Source organism: Cercospora beticola, chromosome 4, assembly GCF_033473495.1.
Source record: "Cercospora beticola chromosome 4, complete sequence".
NCBI lineage: Eukaryota > Fungi > Ascomycota > Dothideomycetes > Mycosphaerellales > Mycosphaerellaceae > Cercospora > Cercospora beticola.
In genome coordinates, this window is record NC_088938.1 from 2,755,479 (window position 1) to 2,779,692 (window position 24,214).

Sequence of the window (24,214 nt, forward strand, 5' to 3'; positions counted from 1 at the left end):
TCGTTTTCGCTGTGGTGGTGCTCGCCGCGATGGTGTTCGCCGTGGTGATGGGTCTCGATAGCCGCCAGCCCTGATACCATCCATCGAATCATCGCCATGATCCGCCGATGAGGAAGAACCTACCCGCTTCGGCGGTGGTGCCATGGTCAGCCGCAATAGCGCTGTTGCCATAACGAGGGGATCTGTCCTGCAACGCTCATGGTTGTCAGCGCTATGGTGAGGCGTTCAGGATACCATTGCGTGTGCGCATCCTCCGCTCTGGGCCTTTGGAACCCATCAATCATCGCCGTCGTCGCTATGCGCTTTGTCGATCGCTGTCCAGCCAGACAGCGGCCCTCAGTAAGCACTGGAAGCAGGGAGATGCGTCCCCAAGCTCCGAAATCACGTTTCGGCGGCCGGAAGAGGCTTTGAGAGCCTTTCCTGCGGTCTCCATGATAGTCAGTGTCGCATGACGCCGCTCAAGATACCATTGCGCGTGTACAGCCTCGGTGCCGGCTCTCCAAGTTGCTGGAACTGAAACCTTTTGTTATCGTTGTCGTTGTGATGCGCACCTGTGACGGCCTCTCGGCCAGGTCGCAACACCTCCATGGGCGATGGGAGCGGAGAAATGGCCTCTCAGGCCTTGAACACCAGCTTCGGCGTCCGAGGCAGGCGTTACGAGCTTGCTCTGCGATGACCGTCATGATCAGTGTTAGTCAATGCCGCCCGGGAAACCACCTACACCGCGCGAGGCCAGCCTCGGGACCAGACCTCCGGGCAGCATTGAGCGCCATGGTCATCCTTGCTCTGCGCTGACCGCTACAAAGGCAGATAGAAAAACCTGGCCAGGCACTGGCGGCGCAGCGATGGTCACTCAAGCTCCAGCGCTCGATCTCTGCGCGGCCATGGTAGGCCCGTCGAAGCATGTTCTGCAATACCTGTAATGCTCAGCACCGATTGGGACTGCTCGAGACATCATCGCTCGTGTTGAACCTCCGCACTAGACACCCGGACAGTCCCATCATCGTCTTTGTCACCGCCGCCACCGCCGCTATACGATGCGCTGGCCGCTTCTCAGATGCACAGCAGCCCCTGAACGGGCGCTGGCTCAGCATCGATGGCCTCGGAAGGTCAGAACTACGGTCTTGATGGCAGAGGCGGTCAATAAAACCTGAGATTGGGAGTCGTGAACCATGCGACAAACACCATGGCGCCCGCAAAGTAATTGGCGGTCACGATTCGGACATAAAGGCAAATTTATCATCATCTGTGCCAATGTCGTGCTTACAAGCTGTCAATGCGATCCTACATGAACGTGAAGCTGCTGGAGCTAGCCATGGTTGGCTCACAGGCTATACAGCAAACTCCTGAGTGACAAAACAAGCTTGGGCCGGGCACATGCTGCAGGCAGACGAAAATTTTGACATGAGGACGGGCTATTTTTACGGACGCTGACAGCATAAATCGGTACTCAGCAGGCGTAATGAGTCGCAAAGGGCATCTAGATCCTCTCCGAGCACTCGCAGGTCCACGACCGCGAATACACGATGAGAAAAAAGTTGCGGACGCAGGCCGGCGACAGTGCGAAGGCCGACTGCATCCTTGTGTTTTCCAAAGAGTCGAAGCTGTCAAGTGCTGCCGATCCGTAGACCAACAGACTTGAAAGACAACAAATACTTGATCAGGAGCTTCTGGCTCTGGCAATGGCTGACCTTCGAAAGAAAAAGAGAAGTCGTTGGTCAAGCTCAGAAGGTGACTTTTTATGCCCTGATTTCGCCAAGGAGCTAGTGTGCGGATCACAACACAAGTGCCTAAGGTGTCGATGAAGTCGTGGGTGCCAGCTTTGCCCTCATGAACGATTTATTGTGCCACGCACATGCTGGCAACAAGAGTGAGCAATGTTGAGGATCTTAGAGTCACTGAGAACAAGCTCGTGTGGTTTGTGCATCTATCTGGTGGTCGAGTAAAGCGCGGGTCGATGGTTTGGCTGACAGCTGAACGTCGCGTTGGACGACAGCTTCGCCAAGTTCTTTTCAGCTCTCGAATGGCGGCACACGCTGCGTGCGGCCAGTCGAAATCCCGACCACGACCCTTGCCGCAGTCACAGTGTCGGCCATGGCCGTGCAGTCCTTTCTCCAAGCCCCTGCGATGTTGCAGTTGGCAATGATGAAAGATGATCGGGCGCATACCGGCGACAGTGCAAAGGCTCGGCAGCAGTACCCTTGAGTTTCCAAAGATTCCTCTCGCGATGCTAAAGCACCCGAGAAAGTGTGTTCCTCAAGTACCTGACAAACAGAAGACTGTTAGTGCAGCACCTGAACGACGTCGATGACCATGCATGGAGCAATGGTAAAGGCGGCTCTGGCGTGGCATTGGCAGTCTGGCTCTGGTGTCGGGTCCTGGTACCGGCGCTGGCGCGCCGGCTGGAGAGAAAAGGAAGAGAGTTGAGCGAGGAAGAAAGGGCTTTAAGTACCCCAGCAACAGCGGAAACGCGCTAACGACGGGGTCGCCCGCACGACTGTGCTGCCTCAGGGTGCTGTGTACGGTTCATCTACGGCAGGCAGACAAGTGAGGCTCAGTCTGGGTGCTGTGCAATGATTGTGTGGCGCTGGAGCTGTCCTGGACGTCCGAAGACCCCAATAGCTTCCCGTGCCTTCGAGGTTGCAAGCTGGAGGAGTTCAAGGCATGCCACAAAGACACAGGTACATCAGGTGCTCCATGAGCGCGAGCCTGCGAAGGAACGCTGCCGGCGAGCAGTACAGCCGACTTGTGGTGGTGAGGACTCTATGTGTGCCGTCACCAGTAGGATCATGCACCGCCTCATGCATGGGCGCAAGACAGCGCTCAGTCGATTCTGCCCGTGATGAGCAGCTGCTGATGACTGAACCGACGTAGCTTGCCTTGTCGTCAGGTGCGCATGATGCGCATGGTGCGCGACTGGGCGCTCTCGCGGCCATGAGCACATTCTTACATGTTCCTGAATCAGACTGGTAATGAGATCTTCGAAGGCCCCTTCTTTGAGCAGCGGCCTACTGGCGACTGAGCAATGAAAGAGTTTTGAGTCGACCGCGAGCTGCTAGCTGCTAGCAACCAAAGGAGCAACCAAGAAAGCAAGCGAGCGGCGACGAGCTGACATCAAAAATTTTGCCTCAGAGGGCCCCTTGAGGTTGGCAAGGCCTCAAGCGACACTCCTCTCGAGGCACCGGATTCATGAGCTCAGTGCTTCGAGGCCCACCCAGTCACCTGGGCAGACGGAGACTTGATGCGATGGGAAGGGTCGCATGAAGAGAAAAGAAGAAGTTTGATGAAGAGGGGCGGGTACTTATAGCGGAGGCGATGGCGAGAACGCGCTAGTGAGATCAACAAGTTCTCAGCCAATAGCGCTCATCTACACAAACGTGTTGCCTGAGGGTGCTCTGGGCGTTTCGTCAGTGCCAACCATGTGAGAGGGTCCGAGTATCTTCGGGAGCACTCTCGAGCGCTGTTGGGGCCAGAGAATTTCCTAGAAAAATCTCTGCCCCTTCGTGAGCGAGGGCGAAGACTCGTGAAGCGCCACAGTGGGGTGGTAACAATTCCAAACCTTCCGATCATGGATATGATGAAGGGAATCCTGCCGATGAGGAATGGCGGGCCTCGAGAGGCAGTGATTGCACGGCTGCCTTCACCACCAGATTGCCGAACCACCGCACGCGATGGTGCAAGGCGCTCCTCGTTTCATCTTACTCGTTGCCTCCAGCCGGTTCTGACATTTACGGTCGTGAAGAACCTGCTGCATTCGTTTCACCGAAAGTCTCGCCCATGACGCTGCCAGTGGATGAGCCTGCAATACCGCAGGTGCACCTCTTTGGCGTGCAAACACGCCAGGTAGACCAGCAGGGACGACAGAGCTTCGCAGACCTTCAGTTCGCCATCTCACGACTCCTCGCTCTCAATGTGACTGGTCGATGGCCATTGCGAGTCCGTCAGCTCAATGGACGCCTACCCTCGATTGACAGCAGTTGCCTCAAAGCACCCAGCAGGCGTTGTCGACCTCCATCCTACGGCTGCGGGCAAAACTGTTCTCGAAGCCGCGCACCATCGCGACTCCCAACCGCGGCAACTTGCACTTGCACTTGATTCTCGCAGATGACCCGAGCGCCAGACCCCCTCCAACAGCGCCGCGAACCACCAAGCCGCAGTACGCCATACCTTGAGCTGCCACAACGCAACGCGGCATCCGCCTGTCAGAGAAGGAGACAGGTCACTACAGGTTCCAGATGTCGAGGCCAGCACTAGACAAAGTACACGAGGTGTCACGGCAACACTATAAGAGACTCAGTCATGATGCCTGAAGGAGTCAGAGGTAGGTCGGCCTGGTAAGGACACTCCTTCCACATTCTACACTGCCCGAACTTCCCTTCACCATCTTCAGTCCCAGCGTTGTCAACCTGGTCACCAAATGCCTAGGCGCAGTATTGGCTACGAGCGTGCTCAGAGCACGCGCAGCCCGGATATAGGTCAATCACAAGCGAAACTGACATCGCAGTGAAGCAATGATCACAGTTTCCCTTTGGTCACTCCATGAACACTTCCTTTTCCGCCTTCCTACCGAATCGAATCACCAATCCAACTCCGCACGAACGAGCATTGAACACATCGCACCGCTCACTTCGTGGATGAAAAAGACTGCCCCAGCATTGCGCAAGAGGAACACGTGCATGCAGGACGTCGCTTGCTCCACAATGCCTTCAAATGTGTGCTGCGTCGGAGAATGATCACGAGCGAGGATTCTTCATGATAGATCGTGCAGGATGGAAAAGCAGCTCGTGAGAGTGTTCAAACCGATGGCTGTTCACGACACAGGATACTCGGTACTGAGCAGAGTGGCTCCCAGAGCACGAACAGCACTGTGTCTCGTACAACACCGAATGATTGTCAAGATCCGCCACACGGCATGAACAATGCGGGGGATGTGAAGTTGGGGCAGCATGAACGACCCACAACAGCTCCTCACAATTGGAGGAAAATCCGCAAGCGGCAGCGGAAAAGCAATCTTTATCCGCACACCCGATACCGCCATATGCCGGCCCAGCGCCACGCAACACTCCCTCCCGCCCCCACAATCTTCCATATAGACCCAAAGCAGATTGTGTCTGGGGACGAAAAGCATCGCGATAGCATTATAGTTCGACCTTGTACATGCTCAGCAAAAGCCAAGAGTATTCACTCGTTTGATACAGCATCATGGCGGCACAAGTCTTGAAGCAACCACAAATCCACCAGAGCACAAGCAAGAGCGCTGTCAGCATTTCAAATGAGGAGATCAAAGCTCCAGTGTTAGAGGATGCTACCCCAAGAACAGTTGACGAATTGATTAAACTTCGGACTCTCCAAAAAGGCAGCGACGACCCGATAATCAGCTATCCCAACGAGGGCACACAGTACATCGACTATTCGATCAAAGACATCGATCATCTGATCGAGCAAGCAGCATGTGTTTACGCAACGACAGTAAAGCAGCGACTAAAGTCAAGTGACCCTGTCCAAACAATCGCATTTCTTGGCGACTCAGATCTTGGGTACCTCATTTCATTCCTCGCAATATCTCGGCTTGGCCACACAGCACTTCTGCTCTCGACGAGAATCACTGGAGAAGCGTGCGAGCATCTCATCAACTCTTGCAAAGCGACAACTTTGATCATTCATCCTTCATACGCTCCGGCAGCAGCATCGATCAAGGCCAACATCCCGGCTCTCAAGCTCGCCAATATTCTCGACAGCAGAACACTACAAGGTCAATCAGCACGATTGCCGCAGGCTTACCTTGACCTTGATCAAGAGACTCACAATCAATCTTTCATCATCCACTCGAGTGGTTCCACCGGTCTTCCAAAGCCCATCTTCCAAACACACAAGGCATCGCTGTACACATATTCAGGGAGCTTCGGTCTTGTCGGCCACATCACTCTCCCGCTATACCACAATCATGGCATCGCCTGCACCTTTCGCGGAGTCTACGCTCGCAAGAAGATTTACTTGTACAACGCACGACTACCCTTAGCTTCCCAGCATCTTCTCGCCACCCTGCGGGAGCACCCCGACATCAAGATATTGTACGGAGTCCCGTATGCTCTCAAGCTTCTTGCCGAAACAGAGGAAGGATGTCGACTGTTGAGCCGATTGGACATTGTCATGTTCGGCGGGTCCGCATGCCCAAAACCTGTGGGCGACAGTCTGGTTGCCAACGGCGTCCGTCTCGTGGGACATTATGGCGCAACCGAAGTTGGGCAGCTCATGACTTCGTTCCGTGACTTCGACAATGACAAGCAGTGGGATTGGCTCCGCGTTCCAGAGTACCTGCTGCAATTCTTGAGTATGGAAGAAAGAGGTCCAGGACTGTGGGAACTCTGCGTCAAGAAAGGCTGGCCATCGAAAGTGGCGACGAATCGTGATGATGGTTCGTATGCGACCAAGGATCTTTTCGAGAAACACCCTACAATGGAGAACACTTGGAGATACTACGCACGGCTGGACGATACGATTGTGCTGGAGAATGGCGAGAAGGCAAACCCTCTGTTAGTGGAAGGCATATTGAGACACAACCGGAATGTGGCGGAAGCCATCGTTTTCGGTGCTGGAAAGTCGCAGCTTGGAGCGTTCATCATTCGAAAGACCGAGAGCGACCTCTCTGATGAGGACATCATCAACTCTGTCATGCCTGCTATCGAAGAAGGAAATCTCTCGCTGCCAGCATACGGTCAACTATCACGAGACGTGGTTCGAGTTCTGCCAGCAGACACGGAGTACCGGAAGACGGACAAAGGCACTGTGATTCGAGCTGCATTCTACCGGGACTTTGCGAAGCAGATCGATGATATGTACGTGGAAGAAGCTAAAGGGTCTTTGAAACTGGAACGACAAGAGCTGTTAGCTTTGCTGCGCAAGGAGGTCACTTCGAGGTTGAGGATCGAAGTCAACTTTGAAGACGATACGGATCTCTTCAGCTTGGGCATTGACTCTTTGCAATCGATTCAGATCCGAAGTGTCATTGTCAAGACTCTGGATTTAGGAGGCGCGGAACTTGGGAGAAACTTTGTCTTCGACTTTCCCACGCTTGAGCAGATGGCCAACGAGCTTCTTCGACTACAGTCTGGCGAATCACAAACACAGAAAATAAGCATCGAAGATCAGATGGCCGCATTGGTGGAGGAGTACAGCTCATTTGAGACCCATAAGCCCGTACAACGCGAATGGGATGGCGACTACATCGTGGTTACAGGAGCAACTGGATCCCTCGGAGCGCATGTCGTCTCACGCCTCGCAAACAAAGACACAGTGAGGAAGATATATTGTCTCGTTCGAGCATCCTCGCTATCTGCCGCACAAACCCGTGTCCAAGAATCTCTTCAAGCCCGACAACTTCACAACACCATATCATCGCAAACCTGGCAAGAGAGAATCGTTTGTCTCCCATCAGACTTCAGCTCCACCACTCTCGGTCTCACAGAAGAACAATACACCTCCATTGCATCCGATGTCACACACACCCTTCACCTCGCCTGGTCCGTCAACTTCAACAAGAATCTGCAAAGTTTCAGCGCCGACTGTCTTGGAGGCGTTCAAAACCTCATCAACCTCTGTCTGAAGTCCCAACGTCCCCAGCCGGCAACCTTCAACTACTGCTCCTCGGTCAGCGCCACAGTCCGCACTCCTGGTGGCTTCGTGCCCGAGACTCTTCCCGAATCTTACGCCTGTGCGCAGGGCATGGGCTATGCACAATCGAAACTCGTGGCAGAGAACATCTGTGACCGAGCAGCGAAGGCTGCCGGCATCAAGGCGAGGGTCCTTCGCGTGGGACAAGTGATAGGAGATACGGAACGTGGAATCTGGAACTCTACAGAAGCAATTCCGATGATATTTCAAACGGCGAAAACAGTCGGAGTTTTGCCTGCTCTGGATGAGAGGCCCGCTTGGTTGCCCGTCGATACAGTGGCGCAAGGCTTTATTGACATCAGTTTGGCGACTTCTGAGGAGCCCTCAGGCTCTGCTTCCTTCACGAACATTGTGAATCCGAAGACGGTTCATTGGACTGAAGACCTTTTGCCGCTCTTGAAGGAGGCCGGAGTGGAGTTTGAGGCTGTAGGACAAAGAGAGTGGATCAAGAGGCTAAGAGAAAGCGAGCCAGATCCAGAGAAGAACCCTCCGATCAAGCTTGTTGACTTCTTTGCTGGGAAGTATGATACCGAGGCGAAGAGACCTGGGCTAGAGTACTCCACAGAGAATGCGAGGACCCTTTCGCCTGCGCTGAAGGAGGCTGGCGTCGTTGATAGGAACCTTGTGGAGAAGTTTGTGAAGTACTTGAAGAGCGTCGGCAGCTTGTAAAGCGTTCCGTTCGTGGCGTCCCGGGAATCGGTAGATGCATAGGCTTGGTATCCTCCATATCACTGCCTCTCAATAGACATTTCGATATCCTCTGGTGTATTCCAGTCCTTCTTGATCATCATTCAACGGCCTGCTCTGGATCTCTTACATCCTCGAACCTCTCCTCTTCCCAAACCTCCCATGTCTCACATGGCACTTGATGGTATCTCTGATCTCCAAACAGTTATGCAGGAACTCCAGAACACGCATCCTTTCTTCTCCGCTGCCTTTGATCAATGAGAAAGATAGGTACTGACCAGACCGACGACTGTTTCTTGAAAGTATTGCAACGATGTGAATTTTTCAGAATCTCAATCAACGTCCGAACATGCATTCTATATACGATCTTTCCAACACCGCCTTTCTCTCTAAAATTAGACGATATACTCTGTGCTACGCGCATGTGTGAGGTGTCGTTGCGAACTGCGCCTCAGGTTGGACGCTAAACGAGGCGGAAGGCTTGAACTGGCATGAGGCTTGGCTGTAGAGTTTGCAACCCTTCAACTAATTGTTTGGTGATTTGAAGGGCAGATTTGATTCAGTAACACTGAGCTCAGGAACCAACGAGAGGCATCAGTTTTGCTCCTTCGTTGAGTCGATGAGATTAGTATCTGTGATGGATTCATGCAATCATGACGAGACATCTATTTTGGTTCTGTGTCTATTAGCCTCTTGCAATGTAGAGTTCTGCAATCTAGTTCTTGAACTTCTTCTTGTTGGCCTCAGCGGCATCCTGCGCAAACTTCTTGAAGTCCTCGCCCTTGCCCTCTTCGAAGATGTCCACGCCCCAGTGCTTGGGGTAGTTGAAGCGCTTGCCCCTCTCCAAAGCATTCAATGCCTCGAAGTGTTCTTGTGGCAGCTCCTTGATCTTCAAGTTCGCGGCGATTCTTGAAGGAGTTACAGACTTTGGCAGCACAACCTGGCCTCTCTGCACAGCCCAGGCAGCGAGCACAGCACCAGGGTCCATCTCGAGGGCCTTAGCGATCTCGTGCACCTTCGGGTCGTCAACGGTTCGTGGCTCGCCGGTTTGGTTGTTGCCCAGAGGCGAGTACGCCTCAATGATGATGCCTTTTGACTTGGCGTACTCGAAAAGCTCGGGTTGTTGGATGTATGGGTGGGCTTCGATTTGGTTGACTGCGGGGACGACGTCGGTTCTGGCGAGAAGGTGTTCAAGACGGCGCTTGTTGAAGTTTGAGACACCGACTGCCTTGACCTTGCCGGTCGAGAGCAGCTTCACCATGGCGTTGTAGGTCTCGGCGAGCTTGTCATCTGTTTGGTACTCCTCATCAATCTGGAAAACACCTTGCTCGTCGATTGGGAAGAACTTGTCGCCTGCCTTGAAAGCACTGCTCATGATCAGTCGCTGTCAATCACATCGCATAGGTGGATACTCACACTGGCCAGTGCATGAGGTACAAGTCGAGATAATCTGTGCCGTAGTCCTTCAAAGACTTGTCCAATGCAGCTTCCACATCTTCGGGTCTGTGCTTGCTGTTCCAAAGCTTTCCTGTCAAGAATATTTGCTCTCTGGGCACACCAGACTTCTTGATACCAGCTCCGACTTCATTCTCATTCTGATAGATTGCTGCTCCATCGATGTGGCGGTAGCCTTGCTTCAGTGCCTCTTCCACAGCATTCTCAACCTGCGATATTTGAGTCAGTGACTGCAATTCCAAAGGCTACGTTTCTGAAGTTGTACCTCATGTGGGGCAGCCTGCCATGTTCCAAAGCCGACAGCTGGAATTTTGGCGCCGGTGTTGAGTACAAAGTGATCTGGGATGGGCATTTTGAGAAGCGTGCGAGTGAGTAAAAGTTGGAGAATGCGAGAATGGTGGGCAGTATGGTTAGGAAATAGTAATAAAAGAGTTTCAAAGGCCGAATGGCGGGCAATTGTCTTCACAGCCCCTCCATGGCTTTAGCTACCTTGTTGGCGATTGCAGATGCCCCCATGGGTCTGCCGATACAGCGCCGATGTCGTGCTTAGAATGTTCTCCAGAGGACGGCAATTTATCCGATTCGGAAATGGAAAAGTAGCCAGTCATAAGCCGAATGGACGTCAGGACAGCTTGTGCGGAGGCAGTCGCCCAGGCACTTGAGCCGCATTCGGTCGAGCATTCGATGCCTTGCGCAGGCGAAGACGCGGAGTCGCCTCGTGAGCAAAGTGGATATATCACAAATCCGAGGATCCACATGCAAATCCGCTGATGATGCGGAAATCGTGGCACCGCAACAGTATAGATCTGAAAGAGTCAGCGCTGCTGCATCAACATGATGCTCTCCCATCTGTGCGTTCTGCACAGGGCAATCGTTTGTCGCAGTGTTGTATGTGCACGATCATAAAATATGTGATGTGTCAGTCCAGGAACACGCGAAACACATCGTGTCAGGAGTGAGTTCTTGGCAACATTGCCGTTAAGTTACAGTTGCCGTAGATGAACAGCTGCAGGGTAGTGTCCAGTGCCGGCGGGGAATGGTGTTGGGCTGCTGAGAGATCGACGACATCTTTTCTGCTGGCCTGCAGCACCGCGCGACGAGACTGCTCTGCGAGAGTTTGACGGTCTCGTGACTCTCGACCAGATCAGTTCAAGGCGGCTCTTTTGCTCTGGGTGTAAAGTCGGCAGTCAGACGGCAGACTGTGCCGACATCACGGTGCGGCCAACGTGTTGATGAGAAGAGCGAGCGCACTCACACTGTTGCCCCTGGAGGTGCCTGGTACCTGACTGCCATTCGTGGCGCGCCGCGACGCCGCCCTGACGCTTGCATGCACAGTGCACGCTTCCCCGTACGGGCCGCGTCAAGGGCCGAGTTCTCCAAGCCAACACTGGAACGCCATCTGCCACCGAACGACTCGTTTTATGAGAGTCTGCAACGTCCTCCGCTGTGTTTGCAAAACGCGACCGGTATGCCGTGTCGTTCGGGAGCAGTCGCGTTCGCATCGCGTGTCAGCATCGCGTGTCAGCATCGCGTTTGCCGTGGGAGACAGCAGCATGAGCGTGTCGATCACTTCTCGTCGCGGTGCAACTACTGCAGGCCATCTCGCCCTGCGCACGAAGCTTACAATTTATTAGTCTGCAATCTCACATTAGGACGCGAAGCCACCAAATCCTGTGCGGAGTACGCAACAACGGCAAAGCTAATGGCAGTCTAGCATGCATAAACCACCGAGTGCCACTCCTCATCCTCTTGTGCTCCATTCTCCTATCGCAGGCAGGTCATGCCTCCATCAGTACACAATGCGGCTTGCCTATGACCTGCTGGTGTTCTTTGTCGTAACAGCACAGGCCAGCAGATCATGGAACCTCACGGCCGCCCTCGAACTCCCACCCTGCGTTCCAGCATGCGCGCAACGGATCCTACCCGAGTACAATTGTACACTGCTTGACGAGACGACCCTGTTGCCCACCGATTGTTATTGCGCGTCTTCTGGACCTCTTGCGGACAAATTGTCGAAATGCGTGCTCGAAGAATGTCCGACGCTGGCAGAGGCACTCGAAGGCCTCAAGTTCCAGGCTCTCGGTTGTGACTATCCACGCGACCGGAATAGAGGGCCAGTGCTGCTGGCGACAGCAGTGTCACTGTTCACAATTACGACATTATTCTTGATAGCGCGCTTTTTGTCGCGCTGGCCACGCTTATCTGGCGCTGGTCTGAGCTGGGACGATGGTAGGTCGGATAAGCTAAGGCAGTAACGAACGACATGGGCTGACACCAGGCGCGCAGGCATCGTCTTGGCTTGCTATATTCCCGTCGTGGGCATTACCATCGTTGCGATTCGCCTCGTAGACTATGGAAGTGGAAGAGACTCGTGGATGTTGCCCGTTGAGAACGTTATGGCAGTCGCGAAGGTTAGTCGGCCAACACCTAAGACGCGACATACTTTTCCCAAGAAAAGGCTACAGAGTGTCCAAACCTTGACGCATGCTGACGAATCGTATTACTGCAGTGGTTCTGGGCCGTACTTCCCATATACCTGGCTGCGGTATTCTTTACGAAATTGTCCCTCGTGGTTCTCTATCTCCGCATCTGGCCCTCCGAACCTGGCTGCAGATCTCGCTTCCGCATCATCTGCTGGACGATAGCAGCAGCACTGGTCGCGACAGCTCTGGCTTGCATCTTCTCAATTATATTCGCTTGCCATCCCATTCGCAATTCCTGGAGATATGCGGACGAGGCCATGGGAACATGCACCCACAGAGTGGATGCTGGAATTGCCTATGGCGCATTGAACGCCACATTTGACTTCATCGTCATTGTTCTTCCCATTCCCAGACTACTTCAGCTCAATGTCTCTACGAGGCAAAAGATTGGGTGAGTCAAATTCGAGTGCTCAATGTGTGGGACGTAGCTGACAAGTCACAGAATTTGCTCCTGCTTTCTTGTTGGCCTGATTGCCACAGTATGTAGTCTCATTCGCTTGACCCGCCTGGACGGACTGTATACCGGAAGGAATATTACTTGGGACTATGTGGATGCAGGATTGTGGAGCCTGGTAAGCGAGCGCCACCATTCCCATTTCCAAACCAGTTTACTGACACATCTTTCCAGATCGAGGTATACTGCAGCATGATTTGCTGCTGCATGCCCTCCATGGCCGGGCTCATTCAACGCTGCTGGCGCAGCGGACCATGGACCACTAACGATAGTCGACAAATGCCGTCATTTGAAATGATGTCGGCCAACGAAAAGGAACGTGATAGCGGGTTGTTCGCTCCTGGCTATAGGGATATGATCCCTTCACCTACAAAGCTTTTGAGGAAGAAGACTCTGAGTGATAGTACGCTGGGTGATAAGACGGGCCCGAATGTGTGTGAGAAGGAGGTCGGGTTTGTAACCTATATGCCGACGGCACAGCTGCCGCCGGAGAAATGATGTTGATGTATTGATATGTTGTATGTAATGGAATGAAGTTATGATGTTCAATGTCAGCCCGATCAATACATCAAGGGTCTGTTGTGGTTTGCTCAGCACAGTGGTCTGAGCCCCGCATGTTGCCCAGATGAGACAGGTCCTCGCTGGTTTTGTGATGTCTGGTCTCTGCATTGGAAGACAGCCGGAAGTTGCGGTCCGCCAAGACTTGTCCTGGACAAAGCCTCCGAATCTCAACTTGAGACCTCTGCATGACAACAACACTTCTGTCTAGCATCGACACCTCTGTTTCTCCTTTCATATTTGCCATGTCCTCGAAGCAACCTGCAACATGTCGACGCCACTGACTGTCATCGCACGAACTCCGGCAATGCACGCGGTTCAAGCAGAAGTAGAACGGGCGACGGCATGTCGATATGCGCATTGCACATGTGTTAGCTGCCATTCGATACCCTTGAATTACTCTACCTACCATCGGAAGGCCTCCATCCAGGTCCTTACCAGTTCGCTCACGGCCCTCTTACTGCCAGCATTTGAAGCACAACTTGCGGCGCAGATGTCTTGGCATGCTGTGCCTCACTTCTAAGCGCCCTTCCGCCATGACCTTTTGCTTCCCACCAACATCGGCCAACTTACAATCCACTGTCAGAAAGCAAATCTCACAAATGCAGTGAATATGTGCGATCCATCCAAAGAAGTTACGACAGGCGAGATCGAGCCCTCACGAATACAAGGAATTCCTCTCGATGTCCTGCTGCTGTTGTTCGAGCAGCTCACCGGAGACACACGAACCCTTTGTACCATCGGGCTCGCCTGCCGCGACTTTAGACGGTTATCTCTTCCCTTTCTGCTCAGAGAAGTGGATATCAGCTCGCACAACAATGGCCGAGTCCCGGAGCACGATAACATAATGGTGCAAGAGGCTTACGCGGACTACGATGGGGACTATTGACCCGAAAACTTAGTCCCACGACAGCATGCATTTCTGCATCTTTTAAAGGATCGACCTGAGCTGGCCCATTATGTGAGGAGGTTTACATGGACATTGGTGTGGGGTGAGATCGAGGAGCTTGTGGCGAAAACGAGCGGAAACAAAGACGCCGGTGCCCTTAGCCAGAAGATCATGCAATCTATTGAAGCGGAAACGTGGAATACCTTCAGTCGAATGACGAATGTGCGCGATCTTGATCTCGCCTCTCTGCATCATGTAGCTGTCGCCAGCATTGTTCGCGACAATCCTGCCAAGCTCTTCCCTGCGGTGACAGAGCTGTGTCTGGTCGGTTGGATGCATCGTGGCCTCGCTAGCGCAATCATCACCGCTCTGGATCCCAAGCAGCTGCTCCGATTCCAATTCGACTGTCTGCGGGACGAAGGCTCCATGCCAGGTGGCTTGCCGATGCACTTCGAAGTCGCGGAAGATCAGGCTGGTCCAGCCGTCACCAAACTGGAGACAACTAAAGTGGACGAGATGATGTTTCAGTGTCAACAAGCTGGCGAAATATTCACATTTACCGGTCCAATGTGGTATACGATACGTCTGCTCCGAACTCGCCCTCTAGAGAGACTGGCGCATCTGAAGATCAAGTTACCCGTGTGCGAAATGAATTTGGATGTTCGCAATTTCCATACAATGTTCGACGACGCGAAGAAACTCATTATGATGACACAGAGGACATTGAAATGTCTCGAAATTGTTGTGGGTGAATCCGAAGAGACCTACTTTCCGCAATTATCATCTGGTTGTGGAACAGGTTCGTCCAAGCGAAGACAGCCCTGGTACACTTGGATTAACGCATGTTTCCTGAGAGAAGTCGCTCTCGCTCTTGCCCAGGGAGACTTCCCACAGCTCATCAAGGTAAAATTTGCTGGTTTCCACATTCTGGAAATGCTTGACGATCGTCACGCAGATGACGTGAGTCTTGATGAAACGAGGAGACAGATGGCGGCAGCTCGAGAGAACCTTGGGTTTGACCCTATGTTCACAGGACGTAAACACCTCGATTTCCGCATGGCATTCCTAGGATACGATTACAACGTGCCTTGGAATGATGCATAAAGGAAATCTTGGCGAGAAGTTGACAGCCACGATGAGTCTGATTTGGCTTTGCAGCATCTGGGCCCGTTGCCCATACTACGAACGTCTTCGTATCAGATCATTGCTTGAGATACGGGACGAAGTGTAGTCCAACTCTGCTTTCTCCAAAAATCCAGCAAATTCGACAAGCAACGATGGCTTCCAATATGCTGACACTCACCAGAGGCTATTCTTGACTATAGCCCGAACACCTTTGCTATTGAGGTCGCCATGAGCCATTTGAAAGTCATGCCTGTACTCCACATCCTTCAATCCGGTCTCGAACAACTCCATCTCGAACCGGACGACTGCTGCTATCGCAAACTTCATTTCCGCCTCTGCAAGATGTATTCCCAAACAAGATCGCGGACTCTTTGAACCAAACGTCATATGATACTTGCTGCGGAGTTCTTTGGCATTCGACCCTAGCCATCTCTCGGGTCTGAACTTGAACGGTTCGGGAAAAATTCTCTCATCGCTGTGCACACAGTACGTAGACGTCGCAACATTGATTCCTGCCGGTATAACGTACTTGCCATACACGATTGGGTCGTCAGGAGCCACGCGAAATATTCTCCTGGCTAGGCCGAACATGAGTCGTGTTCCTTCGAGGAAGACTGCGTTCAGGTAAGGCAGTTCCGTCAACTGCTCCATGCTGGGAGTCGGGCCCAAAGGACGCAACTCATCTCGCAGCTTCTGCATGCACTTGGGCTCATACATGAGATAGAAATGTGTGATATGAATGGCCCGCGCCGGTGAGTCGCTGGCTGCTACGACAAGAAAGTTGCCTTCTCGGCTCAGCCGAAGTGGTTCCTTCTCGACATCTGGCAATTGCTCATCATCTCGGATCGTGTAGAAGATGCTTCGATGCTGATTCGAGTTTTGTATCTCTTCTTTGGTGGTCGTTTTGTCCTGCACCACGGACTGTACAGTCTTTGCAACTCGAGCCGCCACCCGCTTGAGGTCCATGACTCCGGGCGGTATCAACTTCTCTCCGATGCTGGCCGGAAGGTACGCTGCTAAGGAGTTGATCCAGCCAAAATGCCGAGTGAAGTTGACTTGCAATAGCAAATCTTGGGAATTTGCTCGCAATTGTGCAGCCTCGCTCAGATCGTCTCGCAGAACTGTAGAGTCGAAAGCGAAAGCATATTCCTGAATCAGATCCCAGCAGTATGCGAAATACAGGTCCGAAAGGTTCAACGGAACTGCATTGTCATCCTTTGCCTTCTTCTCAACCACTTTCACCAGCTTGTCCCTCTTCCTCGCAAGCAGTGGCTCCAGCTCTCTGACAGCCTTCGGACTAAAGAAACTCGTCATCGCCTGCCTCCGCTTCTTATGCAAGTCCCAATCATCTGTTCCAGCAACCGAGCCTGCAATATCTAAGCTGGGCTCTGGTGGTTTATCGCGTTTCCGAGCATTGTAGATTTCTCCTAAGAAGTCCGGATCTCCAATGTGTACTTCTTCGGGATTGACTCGCAGAATAGGGCCATATTTTTTGTGGAGTTTCTGGATCTTGAAGTTGTATTGTCCAGGTTGGATCACATCGTAGTAGACTTCGTACCACCAGGTAAGTGCTGCGAGTTTCGGCCCCGGGATTTGACTGAGGGGATGGATATAGAGCCTGTATATGCTTCCGAGGACTATGTAGGCTGTGAATGCGGCTACAATGATTTGCACCAGAGTGGCCTCGTACAGGAAGCTGAGATCCATTTTGTCGACGTGTATTCTGTGAGGTTCGTGCCAATTGAACTGTGTTCCAGAGACGACAAAGTTCGATAGCTCTTCATGGATTCTTGGTCAATTGTGTCTTTTCCAGGAATGCCATCTACTTCTTTGAAGCGTCAGTCCCTGCGACACTGCCAATTGCCATTGAAAGAGCGGCAACACAAAGTGAATATGCCGTGCTGCATGTGTTGTATCGCGCTGCAAGCCTGCAATCCAGATCTACGAGCAATGAGAAGTCCACCCTGGCGGCGAATGTCAAATCGCGAACGTGGCAAGTCAAAGATCGTCAAACGCTTGCCTGAAACGGCAGCTCTCGAACTCTCGTCATGATCTGCACTGTGCAGCACATTTGAGTTTGGCACGTACCATTACTTTGGCTACAGTTTACCGAATATGCCGTGATCAGCATGCAAACGATACATGGCGTGCTCGGGACGAGTACAGATGGCAAGTATCAAAAGTCTAGAATTCCAAAGCGAAGTCGTCCACCAGACCAATTATCGAATGGGTAAGATGTCGAACTTCGTTGTAATCTATGTGGTAGAAGCTGTAAAAAAGCGCGTGAACGCTGTAGATCTAATCGCTTGAACGCATCAATGTTGAATGTGGCTCTATTGTCCTTCCTCCAGCATACGGCATGCTTTGCGTATACCATCCGCCGTACCGTCAATATTCTCCTTCTCAAACGGAGTGAAATGATCTCCTGGAATGTCCAGAACATCAATCTCTTCGCCCATTAACTCCTCCCAAGCACGAGTGCAAATGGAAGGATCGCTTCGATCATGCAGCCATTCGTTTTCTGGAAGACCTTCGACGCCCAAGTCCAAGCCCTCTGAGGATCTCAACAAGACAATTCGAGGCAGTGGCCCTTTTGGCGAGGGACGATATTTGCCGAGTAGAGCCGCACGGCGTAGATTGTTCCTAATCGTAAGAGCTCCGATAGCAGCTTCGAAGTCTGCTGCAGCCTTGGACCTGGGCTTGGACAATTTCAGTGTAGCGTCCATTGCCACCTCGATCGTCTCTCGTGCAATTGGCTTGTGATCCTTGGGCTGAGGCGGGTCGATCAGGACAACACCTAATGTGCTGGTACTTTTGTTGCTTTGCAGTTTTCGTGCCGCCTCGAATGCGATGATTCCGCCAAAAGACCAGCCTGCGATAATGACACTTTGGTAACCAAAGTCTGAACTATGTTTTGCGATCATATTTGCATAGTTCTGGGCAACTTCCTCAATCGACTTCCAGTCGTCTTTCAGATCGGCAAGGAGTCGGCCATCCTGGATTGTGTAAACGTCTCGGTTCAGTGGGTCCAGTCGGTTGTAGTGCAAACATATGCCCGCGCCAGGGTGTATGAGGTATATCGGGGGAGCTTCGGGCGAGCTCTCGTCCCACTGGATCTGATTTGGGCTTTCAACATGGCCCAGTCGGCGTTCCAATAGCTCAAGCATATCCTTAGTCAAGGCAGACTCAGGTTCCACTGGAGAGCGGCTACCAGAGGAGCTCGTCGTGCTCTCGATCTTGGGCATGCCTAGTCTAGCAATATTAGTGATCAGTCTTTGGACAAGTTTAGAGCATTTTGCTCACCTTTAGGACTCCTGGACGTCGGACTGCTGCGTGAGCGCATGGGTACTGGAGTTGCTCCACGTGAAGCACTTCTCGTCACGAGGTTCTCCATATCGCCCACTGTCTTACATGCAGACAGCTCAGAGACGCTCGGTTTTTGGCCGATTGCCTCCTCCAGTTTTCTATCGAGCTCAAACATCATGATTGAGTCCACGCCCATCGCGGAAAGTGTCGTTCGCGTGTCGATCTTCTTTGGATCCACGCCCGTAGCCTCGGATAGAATAGTGATGACAGTGTCCTGGCTTGTGGCGATGCTCCTGGAAGTCCCGGGGCTACTCGTGCCTCTTGTGGATTCCGTTACAGACGCCTGTTCTGTTGGCACCTCGTCTGAATCCTTCGATTCTCGCCTAGCAGGACTTGTCGACGCCGACTCTGGTTTGCTGTTTCTCCTTGAAGGAGCTTGCGATGCGAATTCGAAAGCAGCTTGCAACTTGGCTAGCTTTGATCGTCGGAATTCCATACCTTTGATGACCGCGATCACGCCGTGATCGTCAACTGCATGTGCATCTGCCAACACGCAATCAGGATCTTCTGTGTTGATGAAGTTGCTGCAGTGAACGTCAAACGCCTGGCCGGGAGCGACGTCACCACGAAGGACGGTAGTTGAATGGACGTGGTGGCAGATGCATACAGTCTCGTTGTCGACATTGAGGTTGGCCGCGAATCCAGCGACATGCAGCATCGTGTCGAGAAGTATGGGTTGGCCTGCATAGTGATCCTCCGTGGGTGGCAGCGCGCAGCTCGCAAAGATTTCTTCCAATTTGTCATCCAGGTAGATCTTCTTGACAGCGCGATAGGCCGAGCTGTATTCAACGACCCGACTGAAGATCTTGTCGTACATGATAGATGTTGAGAATGTTTGGTGTTCACCATTTTGAAAATTGGTCCTTCGTCTCGACAAGGCTTGTTCGGTCGCCTGCATCTTGGATCCAGCTTTGGACTTCGCCTGCTCCTTGATGGTTCCGACGCAGTGGACTTTGGCATCAGACTCTGGCGCTGCAAAACTCGAGATTTCAAAGTCCGTCTTTCCTTTGCCATTTTCTGGGCGCTGAAGGGTAACACGAATAATGTCCTCAGATCCTTCTAGGAATAGTAGAGGCCTCAGGAACTTGACCTTCGACAGTTTGTACGCGACTTCTCTGTCTTGCTCGTTTCGCTCGCATGTAACAGCAGCGAGGGCCATCTCGGTATAAACGGAAGCAGGACACAGGGCGGTGCCGCAAACGAGATGGCCCTTAATCGCGCTAGCCATAGCCCGAATGGGCGTCTCGTAGACAACTTCGCCGGTTTTGCTTGTTTCAACCTTTCTCTGCAGGAAGGTGTATGGCAAAGTCTCGGTTGCTGCAGCCATCTCGAGGCCTTGAGCAATCTCCCGCTTGAAAGGCACGAGAAATCTTGTTGTACTCATGGGCGAGACTGGTATGTCGACCAGTCTAGGTCGATCAGGGAGAGACTCGAACAAAGTACGCCAACCGACGTTGACCACGCCATCTCGGTAAAGTGCAGCGAAAAGTTCCGCGAGTGTCTGGTCGGCAGGTTTATCCTTCCTCAAGGTGGCGAATCGTTGTGAGGCGCCATGTTTGGCAATCTGTAACAGGTCAGTAAAACTTTCGAGGGTATCTGTAGTTATCGCCCTCACCATTGGCAGAAGCATAGGATGTGGGCCAATTTCGAGCCACCAGCCACTGTCCAGGTTGTCAATCTGCTCATGTGCGTCGACAATACTGCTGTTGAACGCGACTGGTCCTTTGCAATGCGCTGCAGTATAGTCATGATCGATGACGTCCTCTTCTCCAACAGCGATCAGCCTCCCGAGGACATTGCTGGCGACGGGTATTGATGGAGGCGAGAAGGTAAGCGTAGATGCAGCAGCAGCCAGTGGTTCCAAAACAGGGTCAAGGGCCGCAGTGTGGTAGCCGACTGGCACGTCGAGTACTACAGCTTTGTTGTCGGTTTCTTCGGAGATGTAACGTACTAGTTCCTTGACATCCACGATGCTGCCGCCTACTACACAGTCGCTCGGAGAGTTTTCGCAGGATACTGTCAGGCTCGCAAATTGATCCATGGTAAGTAGTTCCTGGCGAACTTGGAAGGCAGGCATGTTAATCGCCACCATGGAGCTCGCGAACAGCTCGCACTTTGTAACGATCAGGCGCGCTCTTTCGGCGACCAGCCATAAACCGCTGTCCAGATCAAGCACATCAGCTATGACCAAGGCGGCAAGCTCGCCGAGGCTGTGTCCAGCAACGAGTGCTGGCTTCAGACCAAGACCAATCAAGGAGCGTGCAAGTGCTACCTCGAGCACGAAGACGCCACACTGAAGTGACTGGATGTTCTCCAGATTCTTGATGTCGAACGTGGCCGTGTCCTCGGTTTGAATCACGTCCAGACAGCCAGGAAATCCCCATTCGACCAAGCGCTGGTTGCAGTGCAGCACGCACTTTCTGAAAGTTGGCAACAGTTGAAGAAGTCCTCTTCCCATCCCTGCGTACTGAGATCCTTGTCCGCTGAATAGGAAGCTGACTGGATTATCTGTGCCAGGTGCCTCCGTTACACGAGCTTTCCTCAAGTTGGCGGCCAGCTCTGATGTTGTTGAGGCGGTCACTGTCAACCGATAGTTGTCAACTTTGCGACGAGCTGTACTGGTGTAGCAGATGTCTGATATTCTGAGCTCCTGGCCGTTCCCTTCCAGAAATTCAAGCATCTCTTCTCGTGCCTGCTCGAGTAAATCCTCATTCCTTGCCGAGCAGCCGTATACGTATGTAAGGGATGGCGTAGTAGTCGTCTCTGTTGTGATCGTTTCGACATGTTCTTGGAGCAACAAGGCTCCATTAGATCCCGCAGCCTATAAGAAGTTAGATCTTTTACGTCCTCGAGAGAGCGATTGTGTCACGTGAATACTTACACCAAAGTTGTTCAAAAGTGCTGTTCTTAGCTTTCCATTCGACTGCCAATCTCGTGGTTTCGAAGTGATGTAGGTCTCGTCCCTACCCAGTTCATCGATTGACGGGTTAAGATTTTGCAGTAATGCTTGAGGTGGTATCCGCTCGTGCTTCACCATAAGAAGCAACTTCGCCAATGCAGCGCCTCCGGAGGCAGCTTCCAGGTGGCCGATGTTGCTCTTCACCGACGTTACGTGAAGTTTGTTATGAGACTGACGACTCTTCGCGAAGACACCTCGTATACTCTTAAGCTCGTTAGGGTCGCCAGCTTGCGTGCCAGTACCATGCGCCTCGACCACAGTCACATCATGAGGGTTGATGTTCGTCGTGCGCAGCAAGCTTTCGAAAAGCCTCTCTTGAGTCGGCGCATGGGGATGAGTAATGGAAGATGTCAAGCCGGATTGGTTCATTGCGATGCCCTTGATCACACCAAAAATCCGGTCGTTCTCGGCAACGGCATCGGACAATCGTTTGAGCACAAAAGATGCACATCCCTCGCTTCGACAGTAGCCATCTGCACTCTCGTCGAAAGCCTTGCATTGTCCAGTCGGGCTGAGGAAGTGCGCCTTGTCCAGTCCGAGATACATGTCCGGACTCGTGATGATGTTGACGCCTCCTGCGATAGCTGCACGACAGTCGCCAGCCACTAGAGCTCGCGATGCTTGGTACAGAGCCGTAAGCGAGCTGCTGCAAGCAGTGTCGACAGTCAGTGAAGGCCCAGACCATTTGTACGCATAAGAGATCCTGCCGCTGATAAATGCTCTGAGTGTGCCAGGAGAGTAGTAAACATCGATGTCGTCCCGTAGGTTATTCACGTAATCCAGAGTTGCACTCCCGACAAAGCAGCCGAACGTCTCTCGAGAGAATGACGGCGATGAGTCGGGCACGTATCCAGCGCTCTCCAGTGCTCTATGCACCGTTTGGAGCATCAGTCGCTGCTGAGGGTCTATCGATGAGGCCTCTCGTGGCGAAATGCCAAATAACTCGTTGTCGAAGTCAAATGGATTGTCGAGAAAGTTTCCATATTTCGTTCCCATCGAACGATGTCTGTTGACCGGCTTCGCATCGCCTCCCGTGTAATAGTCTTCGATATGGAAACGGTCTTCTGGAATCTGTCGATCTGTTAATATAGGAAGTTTGTGACAGTGCTCATTTGTATAGAACATACCTCAGAACAGCTATTGATGCCGTTCATCAAGTTTTGCCAGAAAGTTTCCAGGTCTGGTGCTCCTGGCAAGTCTACCCCGACACCTACGATCGCGATGTCTTCCGAATTGTGATTCGATGATCCAGCATTCCGCGACACGTCACGAACTTCGATGTTCAAATCAACATATTCGTGTCCAGTCAGAGCACCATAGCCAGGTCCATAATTCCAAACTGCCACGGAATTATCAGTAGGCATTTCGCTAGCAACTGTCAATATGGCGTCTTGTACAGCAACCCAGTTTGTCGGGGCGGCCAAGGTCATCTTCAAGATCATCTCGTAAAGATCAGTCTGACCGCCTTGATCGTCAGACTTGATGAGTGACCCATCGATAGTGTTGAGCAGCGGTATTATAAGATCGCGTGTAGATGGGAATCGAAGCTTCCGCCGTTTTGAATCTTCGAGCAGAGCTGTGATTTGTGCCTGGCCATATCTCTCGTTGTGGTAGAGTGAGTGGATGTTGGTCGGCCTCACGCTGCACTTGCTTGGTAGTTGTGATTTTACGAAACGCTGTAGGTCTATACCTTTGCCAGAGATTGTAACACAGTGGGCTGAGTTGATTGCGCTGATGAATATCGGCGGCCGGTCGTGCTGCCAGAAGTCAGTGGATGCAGTTGAAGAGGGATCAAGTTGCCATACCTGTGAATCATAGGATGAGAGAATTTTGGACATTTCATCTTGTCCAATATTAGCCACCACCAAGCTCCATGGAAGCTCCGATGGCAGCTTAGTGACCTCCCTTCGCATACGCCAGCTGGCGAGGCCGATCAGAATTGCTGCTCGAAAACAATGTTCTGCATTGGCAATGAACTGCAGTACATTGTCCGAGGAAGCGACTGCCACTGCAGTGAGTAATCCCATGCAGAATCCAGCTGTTGCTACGGAATCCCTTGATCCGTCCTCTCTTGCGGAGTTCTGGAGAGCCAGATGGCGCAGAGACTGGACCACGCAAAGGGTCGCATTCTGGACAGCTGGATGGCCATGGTATCGCTGGCATGGCTCAATGAGGTCTTTCGGAGAAAGTAGGTCGTCCAGGTCGATGCCATTGTCATGTTGAGCCTCCCTTGCAGCTATGGTTACTTCTTCGACGAACGCTCTGTGACAAGCTTCGATAAGAATTTTGCCATGTGGCAGTCGAGAGTCTCTGAAAGCCTGATCTCTGGTTGCATCGCTGAATAGTGCATCAGAGCCAAGCCCCGCGAACACTGGTATCTTGCCCATTGTAGATTCAACTTAGTTTTGTTACTTCCATGTGCATGGAATAGTCATCGTCGTCTTCTTTGCGTTAAGCGTAGGAGCGAACAAAAGTAAATGTTCAATTATACATGCGATTGTCGTCGCAGTTTCGATCGTAACATTCGATGCGTCGAAAGATGTGCAGTACTGTAGTGGGAGTACTTG

At 52.3% G+C, this 24,214-nt stretch overlaps 6 protein-coding genes across 6 annotated transcripts; 3 read left to right on the plus strand and 3 right to left on the minus strand.

Moving 5' to 3' along the window:
- Positions 1 to 5,202: 5,202 nt before the first annotated feature.
- On the plus strand, positions 5,203 to 8,340 carry RHO25_006734 (uncharacterized protein; the record flags this gene model as incomplete). Its single annotated transcript, XM_023597536.2, has 1 exon — positions 5,203 to 8,340. One exon carries the CDS (start codon positions 5,203 to 5,205, stop codon positions 8,338 to 8,340), a length of 3,138 nt encoding a protein of 1,045 aa, XP_023452084.1.
- Positions 8,341 to 9,073: 733 nt separating this feature from the next.
- Positions 9,074 to 10,165, minus strand: RHO25_006735 (uncharacterized protein; the record flags this gene model as incomplete). Its single annotated transcript, XM_023597537.2, has 3 exons — positions 9,074 to 9,725; positions 9,775 to 10,022; positions 10,079 to 10,165. 3 exons carry the CDS (start codon positions 10,163 to 10,165, stop codon positions 9,074 to 9,076), a joined length of 987 nt encoding a protein of 328 aa, XP_023451793.1.
- A 1,447-nt stretch (positions 10,166 to 11,612) lies between these two features.
- On the plus strand, positions 11,613 to 13,248 carry RHO25_006736 (uncharacterized protein; the record flags this gene model as incomplete). The annotated part of the gene is made up of 5 exons (XM_023597538.2): positions 11,613 to 12,042; positions 12,100 to 12,224; positions 12,323 to 12,687; positions 12,739 to 12,868; positions 12,925 to 13,248. 5 exons carry the CDS (start codon positions 11,613 to 11,615, stop codon positions 13,246 to 13,248), a joined length of 1,374 nt encoding a protein of 457 aa, XP_023452090.1.
- Positions 13,249 to 14,368: 1,120 nt separating this feature from the next.
- Positions 14,369 to 15,301, plus strand: RHO25_006737 (uncharacterized protein; the record flags this gene model as incomplete). The annotated part of the gene is made up of 1 exon (XM_065602835.1): positions 14,369 to 15,301. The coding sequence occupies one exon, from the start codon at positions 14,369 to 14,371 to the stop codon at positions 15,299 to 15,301; it is 933 nt and encodes a 310-aa protein (XP_065458907.1).
- Positions 15,302 to 15,496: 195 nt separating this feature from the next.
- RHO25_006738 (uncharacterized protein) lies at positions 15,497 to 17,029 on the minus strand (the record flags this gene model as incomplete). The annotated part of the gene is made up of 1 exon (XM_023597539.1): positions 15,497 to 17,029. One exon carries the CDS (start codon positions 17,027 to 17,029, stop codon positions 15,497 to 15,499), a length of 1,533 nt encoding a protein of 510 aa, XP_023452089.1.
- A 626-nt stretch (positions 17,030 to 17,655) lies between these two features.
- On the minus strand, positions 17,656 to 24,034 carry RHO25_006739 (uncharacterized protein; the record flags this gene model as incomplete). The annotated part of the gene is made up of 6 exons (XM_023597540.2): positions 17,656 to 18,569; positions 18,626 to 20,252; positions 20,304 to 21,509; positions 21,570 to 22,718; positions 22,775 to 23,404; positions 23,453 to 24,034. 6 exons carry the CDS (start codon positions 24,032 to 24,034, stop codon positions 17,656 to 17,658), a joined length of 6,108 nt encoding a protein of 2,035 aa, XP_023452088.1.
- Between the last annotated feature and the right edge of the window lie 180 nt (positions 24,035 to 24,214).